Source organism: Strongylocentrotus purpuratus, unplaced genomic scaffold, assembly GCF_000002235.5.
Source record: "Strongylocentrotus purpuratus isolate Spur 01 unplaced genomic scaffold, Spur_5.0 spur5_scaffold_3, whole genome shotgun sequence".
NCBI lineage: Eukaryota > Metazoa > Echinodermata > Echinoidea > Camarodonta > Strongylocentrotidae > Strongylocentrotus > Strongylocentrotus purpuratus.
Genome location: NW_022145609.1, coordinates 7,563,169 through 7,579,623, shown reverse-complemented (window position 1 = coordinate 7,579,623; position 16,455 = coordinate 7,563,169). Strand labels below are relative to the sequence as shown.

General features: G+C 37.5%; 1 protein-coding gene across 2 annotated transcripts in view; it reads right to left on the bottom strand.

The window, feature by feature from the left end:
- The window catches only part of LOC590613 (rho GTPase-activating protein 100F), a 40,767-nt gene extending 24,680 nt beyond the window's left edge, over nucleotides 1-16,087 (bottom strand). For both annotated transcript variants that reach the window (XM_030996363.1, XM_030996364.1), the window contains exon 1: nucleotides 14,483-16,087. In XM_030996363.1, coding sequence (XP_030852223.1) covers nucleotides 14,483-15,959 — 1,477 coding nt within the window. In that variant the 5' untranslated portion in view covers nucleotides 15,960-16,087. The remainder of the gene's footprint in view (nucleotides 1-14,482) is intronic.
- Between the last annotated feature and the right edge of the window lie 368 nt (nucleotides 16,088-16,455).

The following is a 16,455-nucleotide window of genomic DNA, read 5'->3' as shown; positions in this document are numbered from 1 at the left end:
AAATGATTGTACAGCTAGACACAGTTCTGTTTTACCAAAAAAAATGGGAAGTCCCCCCCCCCCCCCCCCCCCCCCCACCCCCAGCAGCAAAGCAGCCATCCAGATCACATCTGAGCTGCTGCCAATGTTGCCACCTCCACATTTGCCCAATGTACATGCACCTACTATGAGAATCTACACAGATGCTTCCCCCCCCCCCCCCCCCCCTCTTTAACTCGCCCCATAACGTTCCAATTACTGGCAACATTCCTGATCAAACAGTTTTGTATGAGTCATCGGATGGATATAACGGGGAAAAAAATTCCCAGGACATTCTACTTTTGTGCAAATACTAGCTACATGTATCGAAAGGTGTAATTCATTTCCAAGTGAGCAGTGGAGCTTTGTAATTTGAGGTGTCACACATACAGAGCATTAATCATGGAATATGGACTCTCTACAAGTCTACATACATGTACATGAACAGTGTACTATTCTGTAATTTTTTTCCCAGGGTACTGTAAAAGAAGAAATATTTGCGGTACATAAGTTTTTCGTGAATTTCGCAAGCGGCAAGCGCGAATTTTAGAACTCGCGAAAATATAAGCATGGCTTCTTCTGCATGTTATGAACAGGCTGAATTGGGTGCAACGCGAATTTAAGAACCCGCAAATATGTATTGGGGTAGCTCAGCTCGAAAAGTTAATCGCGCGAAAATAACAGTGTTTACAGTAATCCACACGAGTTTTCAAAATGTAAACAGCGACAGAATAAAATTCATTCTTAACCAAACCTTTTTTATGAATGTTAGTAATAATATCCAATTTATGAATGGCTCAAATTGCATCAGAGAGAGCATATCAAAAAAGAGGGGCATTGAAGCAAGCAAGCCCTAGACCTCAGCCACAGGGCACTTCACATACATGTACATCAGTTCATACAGAACTCTGTTTTGCCCCCTCTGCATAGACGAGTTAGACACACTTTTTCCAAGGGGGGGGGGGGGGCTGTTATCTGTACCCCAAATATCAATTTTCCATTCTGCTGCCCCCAAAAAAATTATCTTTCAGGTCCCTTTCCAGCTCCACCACCTCCTTTGCCTGTCCTCTAAGCTCCTCAAAAAGTATATTTAATTATGTAAAATTTTCTGTATTTTACAATTAAGTCACTTTCATCTCATTTGGGGATTTTTTTTAAATTCATTCATTGTCAGAAACTTGAATTTCATCCTGTAAGTTGGGTGTATTACTATTTCTGTTTGATAGTAAATTCAATTATTGCACACCTAGGCAGAAATGGTTACGAGGTGAAAACATGAACACAATGGATAAAATAAAAGTGCCATAAATGTACAGTTACCTACAAAATCTTGAAAATTGTAAACGGCTGCAGTTTTTACATGAAAAAATCCTTGGTTGGAACTCAATTTCAGAGCAGGAACTGCAATGTAGGAATTATGCCTTCAAAATGAATATGAAATACTTACAAAACTCACAAAAGTTTCTTGTGGGCAACAGTTTCTGTTTTTTTTACTACAAGCAACCTCTTGAAAATCTATAATTCTCTCTATTTCTGGAAAGGACCATGAATACACATGTATGTATGATGATGTGTGCGTAATGTGTACACATGTAAATGTATAGAATTGGGTGTTGAGTCTCAGTATTACTATTGACCCAACCAAGCAAATATAATTGAACTTTGTATGAGGTTTCACAGCAGGAACCATTGAGGTTCATTACCCAACCCAGTCAGCCAAGACATATGGGCCTGGGAGCTCCTCCACAGGTAGGACTAGGTCTTACTAGTCCTTTAACTAGACCCATTCAAAGCTGGGTCTAGATATCTCAAGAAACCTAAGACAACCATGAACTGTACATGCAGGAGATCGTTTACGCAAAGGACAATATCTTGCAGTCTTTCAACTTGGACCCATTCTAAAATAAGGTTGCATGTAGCCTGTAGGTCAATTCATTCAGCAAGAAACATATCGGTATGGTAGATAATCAACAAAAAGGATTGGTCCTTCAACTAGACCCATTCAAAACTTGGGGTAGCCTGTAGCATGTAAGAAATCCTACACTGTACACAGGATCAGACTTGGTTCATCATCATCATCTACCCATCTTCAAGGTGCTCCTGGTCCCTACACTCACACCTACATTGGTGATCTTGCCTTCTCTGTCTGAGCTCTCAAATTTTGGAACAATTTTCTCATCTTTGTACACGAATCCCCCTCTTTGAACACCTTTAAACACCGCCTAAAGACCTACAATGAAGTAGATTTTAAATTAATATTCAGACAATCCAGACCTACAGTAGCTCATTTGACTGCAAAAAGAAGTCTGCAAAGATAGGCTGCAGCCTTTGCCTCTTACAATATGCCTTCAAATTGCTTGCATTGAGATCAGTGGTTGGTCAATTAAACACTCTTTCAGTGGGGTGTCTCAACTAAACACAACTCTATGGGACGCTGCTACCAGGGATATGTGAGTTTATCCCTGCTGCTACAATGTACCTTTGACGCATCTACATGTACATGCTGAGTTCCAACTACATGTTTAGGCCTATTTAGCAACACAGCTATGGAACACAAAAACGGGGAACTGGGAAAAATAAATTTCTAACTGCATCAAATGCTGCTATGTTGTTCTTTGTCTGGTATAAGGTAAAATTAATATTTGAACATTTCAAGATTACAGTCAAAATCAGGGAGAGTGCGGAAAAAGAAAAAGAAATCAAGGAACTTGACAGATTTTTTCCTATAAATAAAGAAGCAAACCAAGGCAAATTAAACCCGTTTTCTAGGCAATTTGCTTAATAGAAACACGATGTTTCAAATAATGGGAATTATAAATCATGTCTGAATGCTTATATTGTGTTTGAGGCTTGTGAAATTCATTTTAGAATTCAAAGTACATTGTACATGTACTTTCAAGTACCTACATGTACATGTACATGTATTTTTCACTGTAGCAAATACTAGATATTCAATGATATCAATAAGAGACAAGAGGGAAAGGCCCCAGATGGCAGCCTGTCATACATTACTGCTTCACAAGGTGATGAGATGCTCGTTCAGCTGAAATCATGCATTTGATGGTTTTAGGTCAATATTGAAACTATCTAATGTTGTGTGTTCAGACTGATGACAGATGTATTGTAACTGTGAAAACAAAAAGGAAAACACATGTTCAGACCAGGAAAGACAGGAAAATGGACAATCACAAATTTGCATGAGATGTTGCAATGCTGTCATTTGAATTGACTTTATACATTGTACACATCAAAAATCATTGTACATAATGTAGGCTGAGGGAGGGTATAAGGACATCCCTCCCCCCACACCCACCTCCCACCTTCCTCCTCCTTGGATTGAGAATGGAGTATGGATACAATAATGTAGGTAGATGCAGAGGACAAAAGAGTTGAGTTAGTATATTCCAGACCCCACCCAACATTTTGTACTGTCATTGTGAAGCGGTCATGTTCATGGTTCATGGTACCCTTTGGTTGAAATTTGACATAAATTTGGTATAAAAAGATAGGGGATCTGTGGGAATTCTGCCCCCGGCCCTTTTAAGATTTTAAAAAACAAAAAAAACAGAGTCACACGGGCGGTTCCGAACGAACATGACCGTGGTCCGAACTTTGAGAAGCCCTAATATATAGAAGATCCTCAACGTCACGACCAGGAGTAGACCAACCCTCTTTTCATATTATAAGGTCTTTGAATTTTACCCTTTAATACACCAGAGCGTGACTCTAACCAGTGCGTGGGAGGTGTGGCCCCCAAATTCAAACTCTAGACAACAATAATTATTTTAACAGAGAGCTTTGATCCAAATCGGCGGACCCTTTAAGAAAAGTTTGATGGTGAACCACAGACAACTCATTGTTGATCTGGTGATAGTCCAATAGAGTTTAAAGAGATCAAAATAACACTGATCTTGGCCTAGCGATGAACTTGAAAGAAACAAGGTTGGACAAAGGACTGGGTAGATGGACTGTAGGAAGCCTGCCTCAGACAGACCATGGGCTGTCCAGTCTAACGCCTTTGTAAGGTTATATGAAGGTCAAGCTCATGTCTCAACAAGACAGATTCTGTACCATCACCGCGGCACACAGGAGTCATCTATGGATTGTGTAAAGTGCAGCATCTTCCTCAACATCAGTATTTGGTGCAATATACACATGTGGTCCTAGTATTGTACATCTAGAATGATAGTTGATAATGCAGCATTAATACCATATATTCATCTGCAGTTTATCATACTGATTTCCATTCCCTATCATCTACATTGTATCCCTTCCACTCTTTCTTCTCCCCTCATATTCCTGTCCCCTGCCACCCCCTTCCTCCACCTCCCCTGCTATTAAACCCTCTTTCCCTCTTCCACTTTCCCTTGCCTCTTTCCCAATTCCCCACCCCTTTTCTTCCCTCATCCTCCTCCTTGTACAACATTGTACATGGACTGGACATCCAGAGACATCTATTAAAATCATCTTCCAAAAGCAAGACTGGCATTAACCCATACCGTTTCAGAAATTGAATGCTCTGCAACATGTAGCTCTCCATCAGCAGATGAAAATTCCTATTTTCATGCTCCCCTTTGTTTGTATTTAAGGGTTTTGAGTACTAAAATGAGCACCCTTGCATTTTGTTGTTGTAACCAATCAGGAAGTTATCAGTGATTGAAAACCAAAAAATCAGGCCAATATTGGTCAATCAGGAAATTGTTCCTTGCTACATGTTCAAGTATTAGCAGTTATACGGGCATGACCTTTACATTTTTCTTTTCCAATCATCTGTCCATGCAAAGATTTACTAACACTTTGATGAGTCATCATCATCATCATCATATTTTTCTGGTGTTTGCGATATAGTACCTTTTCTTGGGTTGGGAGCTCTTAAAGTTCTCTCTACAAACAGAAGAAAATGTAAAAATAGAATAAAATAAAAAAGAAACTAAGGTTGATATGAATATCGCTATTGACATCCTGTTTTGAAAAATGTACAGTACATGCAAACTTGCAAAAATTTACTAACACTTTGATGAGTCATCATCATCATATTTTTCTTTTGTTTGCGATAGTACCTTTTGTTAGGGTTAGGAGCTCTTAAAGTTCTCTCTACAAACAGAGGAGCCCCTGAATATAGAATGAAATGAAATAGAAACTAGGGCTTAGATGAATATCGATGTTGACATCCTGTTTTGAAAAACGATTTACATTGTACATGTACCTGGAGTTTACCTACAATGTTTAAATTAATTTTCATTACAGCTTTTCATTATAACTATTAAACAACTATAATTACCATCATCAACACCATCATCATTATCATCATCATTATCATCTTCATCACTTTCATCCTAACCATTGTCATTATCATATAATAAGCTTGCTGCTCAAAGATAATATTTTGAACTTGTTTTTCATCACATATTCTGTAGTTTCATTTTGATTACACTACCTACATGTACATGTATATGTATATATTGTTAGTATTAATCTACATAAAGCGATGCTTTAGAACATCACAGAATTATACATTTCCATTATGTGCATCTAGCGTACACGCATGTTACGTAGTGAGCAGCTTGGATGCATGCATGCACCAAGTTATTATGTACGGCGGACATTAAAATGCGACACTTGAAACAGATCCCAGCATCCGTTGACCTTTGGTATTTACATCAATACCTTACTACTGGATTTGAAACCAGACTTTTTGCATACCAAGCACAGCACAGTAATCTCTCAGAAAAACCGAGACATTGCCAGGACAGCTTTCGAACACAATACTCAAAGCTAAAGAAGAAGGCTAACAAAGAGGGGTGAGACGTAGAATTCTAAAAAGATATTCTCTCTCATTTTTGCACATACCTGTACACAAGCGTCACACACTATTAAAATAGAAATTAAGATGAAGAGATTAATGATTAAAGGGATTGGGTATCTTTGCCTCAGATTCTAAACAAAATCCTTATGCTGCAATCCCATGACTTTTACAAGCCGATCGCCTGTCTGATTATCAAGATATTTATGATTGGATTTCGAAATTTCAAAAACTGTTTTCCCAACGTTTTTTTATAACACTACAGTCTATTGTTAAAAATGAGTATGGTAAAACCGGTCACTCAAAGATTTTTACTATTTTGAGACACTTCATGATCATTTTTAAGCGCAATTTTCTTTAGGGCTTCAATATTACACCATATCACAGACACTGATGATAACACATAGGGCCATGCATCTCAGATTTTTTAAACTGGAAACATTGTTAAATAAAGCTTTTATGAATAGGTTCACACCTTCAGACCCACCCACAGACATAAACGGTATTGTATTCAGGTGTACAGGGGGTGCGTGTTTGCCCCTCAACCCCTTTAATGTTTGTTCTTTACATAGGGAGACATTTGCATAACAATTAACCCATTCAATTTACAGTTAGCCGTTTAATAGACCCCTGGCATCAAGCTCACAGTAGGCACTTTCGCACCCTTCCAAACCAGGCAAATTTCTTTTGATGTAGAATTCAAGTATCATGTGCAATCAGAAATCTTGTGTATATTTGAGGCAGTGGGAATAGAACCGTGTGTCATGAGGTTGCCCCCTTTTGTTCTACATGGTGATTTTTAGCATTAAAAAAAATTAACAACACAATCCTTTCTGTGGAGGGAGGGAGGGAGGAGGGTGGGGCAAGCTAATGACAGATGACCGTCATGTGAATCTCTAGATCAGGCTAAATACAGAATTTACTCAAACTACAGGTTCAGGTAACAGGGATAAATTGTAAATGTTAAAGGTCCAAGATGAATGCAGATTAACGGGATCATAAGCAATGTAAAAGCAAATATATATTACAAGAACAAAATTGGGCTTGCCTTAATATGGGAAATATTCCTCTCCAAGATGTACCTAAAGCTGAAGGCATGTCAGGTGAATCTGTATAATGACTTTCTATCATTCTATGACTACAAAATATAGGTCTGAATTAGAGTCCACAAACTACAGGGTTTTGTTAACAAATAGGAGAGTGTGAAAGCATCTCAATGAGTAACGCAAGGCTCAAAATTTAACAAAAGCCCATGTAGAACCGGTACATAGGGGTACATGTATTGTAGGGGCCCAAAAATTTCAGCTCTGGATCCCCTAAAATCCAAAATTCAAACAGAAGATCCATGCTCACAGACCATGGCTAAAATGTCAAACTGGACCCTGTGTGAACATTTAATGTGGAGTCCTACAGTGTAGGTAACAGGACTAAAACACAAGACATTAGTTTGTGGTTTCGAAGTGAGAAATCAAAACACTTTCACTTCATTAGTATCTTGTTTTTTAAATGACCAGACAAACATGTAAGCAAACTGTTTGATCAATTATCTCTGTTTACTAAGGGTAAATAGAGATTAGGGGTCTGGTCTGACAGTTGGGGAACTTTGTCAGTACAGTCAATGAGTAAGCACAAACTGCAGAAATTTAGCAGAATCAACCAAATTTGGGGCAACAGCCTTGTCATATGCCTACCAGTACATTGGAGGAGTGTAAAGGATCACAAACAATATTTTAAAATGTTCGTAGGGACTCTTTGGAGTTTAAAAAAAAGAGATTTCTGTCCAGAAAATAGCCAGTTATCTTATTTTTCTTATTTATAGATGTTGCTTGGTAGGACAAACATTATGGCTTGTCCTACCTACATGTAGCAACAAGCAAATATTAAAATGCAACTAGATGGAATTCGACTGCGCGCAGTCGAAAATGATGCCTCCGTTATAGAGCAATTTTACAAACCAAAACAGAAAAAAAAAATTGAATTCACGTTCAATGGTAATCCATTGACAGGTTCTCAGAATATTGTGATTACAAGCAATTTCTCATATACATATATGACCCTTTGATCTTTGACCTCATGACCATAAAATCTACTCAGTTCATTGGCTCTGCAAGATGTTCTGAGTTAAATAGTAATCCATCTGTCAGTTCTAATGAGAATGCGTTCACAAGCTATTTTTGCATACATAATGGGCCCATGACCTTTGACCTTTGACCTTATGAACCAAGAATCTACTCAGTTCATTGGCTCTGCAAGTAACAAACATGACCTAATTTTGGCATGAATCCATCAATCGGTTCTTGAGATAACGCGATCACAAGCTGTTTTTGCATTCATAATGTGCGCTGTGGCCTTTGACCTTTGACCTACGTGCTCCAAAATCTAATCAGATTGTCTTCCTATGGTGATACACACTATCATTAAGTTTGAAGTTTAAATCTCCAGTGGTTCTTGAGATATTATGATAACAATCTCAATGTATGGAATTTCATAAGTTGACCTCTGTGACCCTTGACCTTTGACATACGTGCTCCAAAATCTAATCAGATTGTTTTCCTATAGTGATACACACTATCACTAAGTTTGAAGTTTAAATCTCCAGTGGTTCTTGAGATATCATGATAACAATCTCAATGTATGGAATTTCATAAGTTGACCTCTGTGACCCTTGACCTTTGACATACGTGCTCCAAAATCTAATCAGATCGTCTTCCTATGGTGATACATACTATCCTTAAGTTTGAAGTTTAAATCTCAAATGGTTCTTGAGATATCGCGCTAACAAACTCAATACAAGGAATTTCATAAGTTGACCTCTGTGACCTGTGACCTTTGACCTACGTACTCCAAAATCTAATCAGATCGTCTTCCTATGGTGATAAATACTATTCCCGAGTCTTAAGTTTAAATCTTAAATGGTTCTTGAGATATTGTGATAACGGTCAAACGGGACGGACAGACGGACGTACGGACGGACGGACGTACGGACGGACGTACGGACGGACGTACGGACGGACGTACGGACGGACAACCCGAAAACATGATGCCTCCGGCACCACCTTCGGTGGCGGAGGCATAATTATTCATATGAGGTGAATAAACAAAATCATATCCGGGCACAGTATAAATTTTGTTACATTACGAAAATGGCCATTTTGGATGAGAACAAAGTTCTATGAATTGAAATAACACTTGATCCAATTTACCTCCACAATACTTTGCAAACTTCAATGTCTGGGAGACCAAATGGCCAAATAACTTGAACCTCCCAAAGGCAGGCCTGGACTGATAGACTACAACTTCCACTTTCCCTGCCACTCACTCACTCACTCACATGCCACACACCAGCTGTCTGATACACATTCCTACTTCATTGGAATAGATTGCATAATAGCTTGACCCCATTACCAGGGCACTATGACATGATACCCCAAACTATTTCCACTTCCCTGCAGCTGATGGAAGGATGTCAGGCTAGCAGAGTGAAGCAGTCTGTGACAGGCAGCTGTTGATGGACATGATCTACCATCACTGCTCCAATCAGTCATTCTAAACAGTGCTTACTTGTACATGTAGGTGTACATGAAAGTCTGTTTAAAACTTTGATAAGATCTATCACCTTTTTTGTCAGATATTTTTATGAGTATTTAATTAGTAAAAGGCAAAGTACTAAAAATTCCAAGCTGCTGTAAAGTTATTTGATCTATCTCTATAAAGTGAAATATACAAGAAGAATAAGGGTTAAAAAATGTCATGCATCATTAGTTCTATTAAAGGTAAAGACCAGTTATGGTCATGCGATTGCATTGTGAAAGAAACGTTGTGGAATCGATCAGAAAAGGTTGATCATCTAGCATCTGCAAGGTTCTGGAATCATCAAAATGATAAGAAATTTGGCCCATTCTTTGTAAAGTTACAAGCACTATACACAGAAAGATGTATATGGGACTACCCTATATCTCTCACAGACCATGAGAGAAACAAATTTACCAAATATATGAATTAGTAGGCGGTTTCCCTGCAAATTTTTTATCATCATGTATTAGTCAAAACATTCTTTCACATGATTGGTAATGAGAGCTTCCATTTCATTTTTTGAAATTGGGGCATTTCCAATACTGGTCTTTACCTTTAACTCAAGTGACAAATGTACTATTCAAAGCATGAAAACAATGAACAATGTTTCTGGTAATTACATTTGTATGCTTGCATGCGTCTTTCAACATTTTAACAACATTTTAACATCAGTCATTTTTATAGTCATGTATATTTTATTCACATCTAAAAAATTTAAGAATGAAGCTGTATTTCTTTTTTTTTCAAGGCCTAAAATAAAGATGAGCTTCAAGTACATGTATCTGAGACAGAATAATGTGGAATATTCAAAATACAAGAAAAAAAGCCTTGCACTAAAGATGTGCTTGTTACAGCTTTCAAAACAAACATGTGGGCCTGCACATACATTGTAGAATTCAACCCAGAACACTCCATATACCGGTACTTCTCCATATACAGGTGTACATGTTTATTGCATGTAACGTCTGCATTCACTTATTTACAATGCTTCAGGACCTAGAATGTATAGATCTGTTATTGATCATACTTGGTCTGTTAGCCACCAGCAGTGCTCATTCAACAAGTGTGCATAGAACTAACAATGGTTGACAATAGAGCTGGCAATGCATTGCCTAATCATCCCATGGCTATTTTCATGGGGTGACCACAGAAAACACATCCAAGGCCAGGCAAACACCCCTTTAAAACCACATCCAAAACAAAATGGTGATGCAGAAGACTATAAAATACCAACAGCAAAAAAGATTATCATAAACCACACTCAAACAAAATGAGTTGATGACGAATACTATAAAATGCACCCATTTAGAAGTTTAAAACCTCATCCAAAACAAATTTAGGTGATCAGGAAGACTAAAAAATACAAAAACATAGCATGAGATTCAACCACATATTGTACAGAATGAATCAGCTGATGATGACTACAAAATACATTAATAGCATGAGATTAATCCCACATGCAAAACAAACTGAGTAAAAGAAAACTAGAAAATGCAAAAGACAGCAGCAGATTCCATAAAAGTGAAAATGATCTGAACAAAGTCAGTGCAGATTAGAGTTTATCCTGTGCAAGAACAAGTTGGCGAATAAATACTATTAAAATAGAGCAAGACTTACTCAAAGTAAGGAATGTTCATTAAACATTTAGAATGATCAACAAGTGATTCTACAGTAACTGAAAGAAAAAAGGGCAATAAATTCACTGTTAATTAATTTTTTACAACTTCTAAACAAATGTGTCAGTCATGCCAAAGCCAACAACTGAAGTATACAAGACATGTCTAACTTTTAAAAATAAAGAAAAAATATCAACTACAAAAATTTATAATGCTTTACACGTACATTACTAGGAAATGTGTCAAAGATAAGTGCAATTTCACATTAAATGCTATAAATTAAGAAGTCAACATTTTGAAGATTATTATTTCCTTATTGGTAATTTATCAAACCCATTTCAATTGTATAGCTCCTACCATTACTAAAAACATTAAGAGTGTACTTTCATACTACATGTAACATACATTTATTTGGAGAGGTCAATGAATTCTGAAACTCATTTGCAACAAACATGCCAATTTTTTTGACAAAAAACGAAAAGAATTCATTTTCAATGAATCAGTTGAATATCTGCACCCCCTTACAAATCGTACTGACAGTTGATGATTGATGGTTTATTGTGGCATGTTTCACAAAAAATACAAAACCCTACAATATTCAGTCATTTTCTTTGGTTCATTCAAGTCAATTTGTTCTCAAAGTGCATTTTATGAGTTCATTCCTATTCATCATGGTATCATATCAGGCAAGAGCCTACAGTTGCATTTCATTTTGTGAATACTATCATTACTACGAATAATGAATATCCACAGCTCATTAAATCTTTAGAGGAATATCTTCCACAATGACAGCTGAAATAGATGTTTACTCAGCGCAGGGTGCAAATTGTGACAATACAATCTTCACAAAAGATGATCAAATTTATGGTAAAGAATGGTACCCTGAGATACAATTGGAAATTCAATCAAATAAAATTGTTTAAACTGTATTTTGTGGGGTTTACTTTTATATTTTTCCTTTTTCACAAAGATTTCTTAATAGTTGTTTATCTAGTGTAAGATACAAATTGCTACCTTAATAGCAATAAACTTAAAGCATCAATACGAACATGTCTGTATACCCCTGATTCTTGGGTGCAGGGACCCTATCCTTTCAATCAATTTACCCCAAAACCAGAATTAGAGTTTGCTTATCTTCTCATTTTGCACATAATATATATTAGCTAGTCAGTGTATAAATCAAGCAATGTTAGGAATTTCTGATTATCATGCCATCCTAATGCTATCCTGCTATAGATTAGATCTTGTAAAGAGTTTATTTGTTGACATGAAATCATCATTAATAAACAGGACATACAATGTAATATTGATATCTCATAATCTCTTGATCTCTCCTTCTCCAACTCTTTCCACTCTCTCCCCTCTATCTCTCTCTCTTTCTCTCCCTCCCTCCTCTCTCTTTCTCCCTTTCTCTCTCTTTCACACACACACACACACTCTCTCTTTCTCTTTCTCTCTCTCTCTCCCTTTTCACTATTTTTCTAGATTCCTAGGTCTTGTATGCCAATTACATAAATGTAGCTTTAGTGGGTAGATATGTACATGTATGTAAAGATCTTCAAAAACAATTTGTATCAGTATTCTTAATTTTGTCTGTGCATAATGTTGTCGACAGACAATACCCCTCAACGAATCTCAAATCTCTTCATGCGACTGCAGTATGTACCATGACAAGGTCTTGCGAATACGCCACCATCCCTACTGCAGAAGCCCTGAGATACACAGCAGCATGCACTGTCGAGAGCCCTGTCATCTCAAGACGCTCGCCCTATTGTGCATTGCGCATATCATGCACACAGCAGCACGCATCAGCTTGCTACTGCACATAAATAATGCAGGGTCTCTTGCTAGCGGGGCAGATGGAAGGGGCCTACAGGACACATAATGAATTGTACATCAATGCAAATTATGCACCGTCCTGTCAATACTTCTTCTGATCAAGTGAAAACTGCAGATGGGAAAGGCATCAGGTGGATGGGGGAAATAATAATTTCTTGTGCTACATGTATCATTCATGTGACATGAATTTGGAAGATACAATAAATGTGTGCTGGAGATGAGAGCAGAATTGCTCTACAATTGTCAATTAACAATTTTGCAAAATATCCATAGTGTATGACATACATGAACATCAGAATTAGCATTACAGGCCCTTTTGTTTAATGTAAAGACTACTGTAAAGACTGATGTAATATTATTAGCCTATAACAAAATACCATTAGCTGGGAGTTTGAAGGATGTTTATAAAAGATATCATTCCTATCAAGCCTTTTTAATAGCTCTTCTGACGCCTACATGTAGCAAAAAGAATAGCTTAAATTGCAAATCAAAAAGGAAAACTGTAATGTATGCACATCAATGAAATATCATTTTCTTATTATCATTTATTCTAAAAATGGATACATCTTTTGAGGATTGCACTAATCATTCTGCCATAGGCCTGCCTCTCATTCTTAATACACACCTGTACAGTACATGGAGACCTACATTACATGATGACTAGAAAAATGAAGAATATTGATTTTGATAATGGGCACTTGCAAAGTTGTCCAATAGTATTAAATTTACAAAAATGGAAGCCCTGTTCATTTTTACAATAATGTTTAATTAAACATAGATTGTTATAAGTATCACTATTAAGAGTACGAGTAATTTAACCAAAGAGTAATTTCACTATTAGAGTAAAAATCACCAAACTCCTTTAAAAGAACTTTCAAATCTATTATTTTTTCACAGATATAAGATATTACTTTATATATCTACATGTATATCAGTTCTCATCATATCGAAAATAATTTTTCACTAGACTTAACAATATAATTCTGTTTTTCTTATTTGATTTTCTTTTCTTTTCTTTTTCTTTGTAAATAGTGTAAATAGTTCACAACCCTTTAGGAATTTTATTTGTCATATATATATTTATATAGTCTATTTAATATTTGAAAGGTGTTGTAATGATTCAAGTTCTATTTGCTTATATTTCATCACCTTTGTGTGTTCATTCTAGTTTAAACAGTATAATAGTTGCAACTTGTCTTGTGAAGTAAATTCAAATGGATTGTAAAATTGTGAACATGCATGCATGCATAAATAAATACATAAGAAAGACAATGAGACTACAGGCTACAATGATAAAGAAGTCTATATCAGAACTTTTTAAGAGTTTTTTTAATTTTGAGTAAAATTATCTAAAGATATTAGCCACACAGAAAAAGGAAGACAATTATGCTCTTATAAATATACCATTGTTGCATTTTTCTCCTTTTACTATCACTTTCAGTTTATCTGTTTAATTTATAAATGTATTGTACATGTACAGTAGGTACCACTACTCTTTTTTTTTCTCTCTCTTGGTTTTTTCTTTCTGTTCCTACATGTACATATCCATCACTTGCATAGTATGAGCAAAGCACTATTACTGACAAGACTTAACACATCATGATTCACTTTTCTAGACTGTATTAATACTTACCGTTGGGAGATTTCGGCTGTTTCCTAACTGCAGCACCTTTAGTATCATCTGCCCAGTTTGAAGCTACAATATTATCTGAAGAGGAGGAATGTCTCATCTTTGACACCGCATCACTTGACTTGACTGACAACAACACCTTGCCTTCATCCTTATCTCTATCATCCAGGAGGGAGCGGTCTGGTGGGATGATGGTAGAGTACGGTCGCTGCTGATGCCTGTGAGATGATGTGCTGCCCTGAACCGGAGCACTGCTCCTCATCCCGTGCATGTTCTGGAATGAGGAACTCAGTGATTCCTCAAAGTCCTCGTCAACAAAGACCATGGAATCACTGTCTTCCTCCGTCTGAATGCTGGGGTCAAACGATCCAGGTCGGCTCAGACGCGGAGCATGTTTGAGATTGATTTCTGATTGGGACTCTGGTAGCAGACTAGGATCTGGAATTGGTCCATCATCGATGATTCCGGTCGTAGCGCTGCGATTTCTTGACAGCACACGCTTCATGACAATGTCTCTTTGACGTGATGGTTCTCTGTCTCCTTTACCAGACTTGCTTGATATGAAGTCCTCCTTTTGAGGGCAATAAGCACTTTGTGTGCTTGTGTATTCTGTCTTTGAGACCCTTGTCTCTACCCTACCTCCATCATCAACTCTCCTGCTCAGCTTGTACTGTGCAGTGATGTCTTGTTCATTTTTTACAGCTTCAAGCATGGAAGAGGATCTAGGAGAAGATTGTCTATCAGGATCTAGACCTATAATACTACTTAGTGCAGCAGAATGCCTTCCTGGGCTGGCGGGAAATGAGCCAGATTTGTCATATCTAGCAGAATGTATTTGCGAGCTGGAATGTCGGTATGAACTCCGGCCAATTTGTCGGGATTTCAGGGTTATCAGAAGGCGGGTAGGAATCTGCATGACCATGTACACATCATCAAGGGACTTGAAGGATACATCTACATTATTAACATATAAAATTTCATCTCCAACACGAATCATGCCAGAATCTTCAACAAGTCCACCCAACATCAATCTTGACACAAAGATTCCATCCAGTCGTTCAAATCCATCTCCCTCTCGAATGTAAAACCCAAGTGTTTCACCTGGAATCTTCAGGATTTCTACAGTCCGTAAGAGGAATGCACCACCTTGAATCTCTCTCTCCTGTATAACACCGATTTTAGGTTTTCCACCATTCATTCTCCCGTCTAAATGGCTTACAAGTGTCATGTTATCAAACTCTTCAGCCCTGGAGAGATCGGCAAAATGTTCTCTCTCCGCTGCCTGGATTGCCTGCACGGTATCGCTAGTGATCCCGCCGACATGACGAAAACCTGCCGGTCCATCGATTTGCATCTCCCTGATCTCCGTGCGAATTCCTTCCGCCGAACTCGAATGACTTCTCGTCTGTTTCACTGCTGATTTTGTGTTTGAAGTGACCTCATATGAATTGCTACTCGCTCCTTGGTTTCTGTCAGACATCTTGAAGATTGTCGGCGAATTGATCCTAGAAAATATGTTACTTTTACACCATTTTCAATGTTTACATGATGTCATATTTCGAAGTTCGGTCCAGTTCGAGCTCGCACCGGCGCCTTGAGATTTTTTCATGTGTGTACAAAATCTATGGGCCCGATTTTCACGTGAAATTGGTATGCGGAACATATAGGCTTGCAACCAGCACATATTTGTGGAGAAGGTTCGTTTTTCATACTCAGGGCTATTGCGCGGCTATATGAATTATTAGGCCTTTTACAAACAAACGACTGGAAATACAACTGGATTACCTAATTCGAGTCCTCTCGATCTCCTCCCCATCATCATCATCTCTCCATCTCAAATTTTAACAATAAGTGTATTGGGCCTATATAATTTATTTCTTTACAAGCTCTTTCTCTTCCGATAAGCATGTATAGATACAAACACTTTGTAAAATATTGAAGAAAGCATGAACAAGAAAAAAAAGACCGCGATCTGA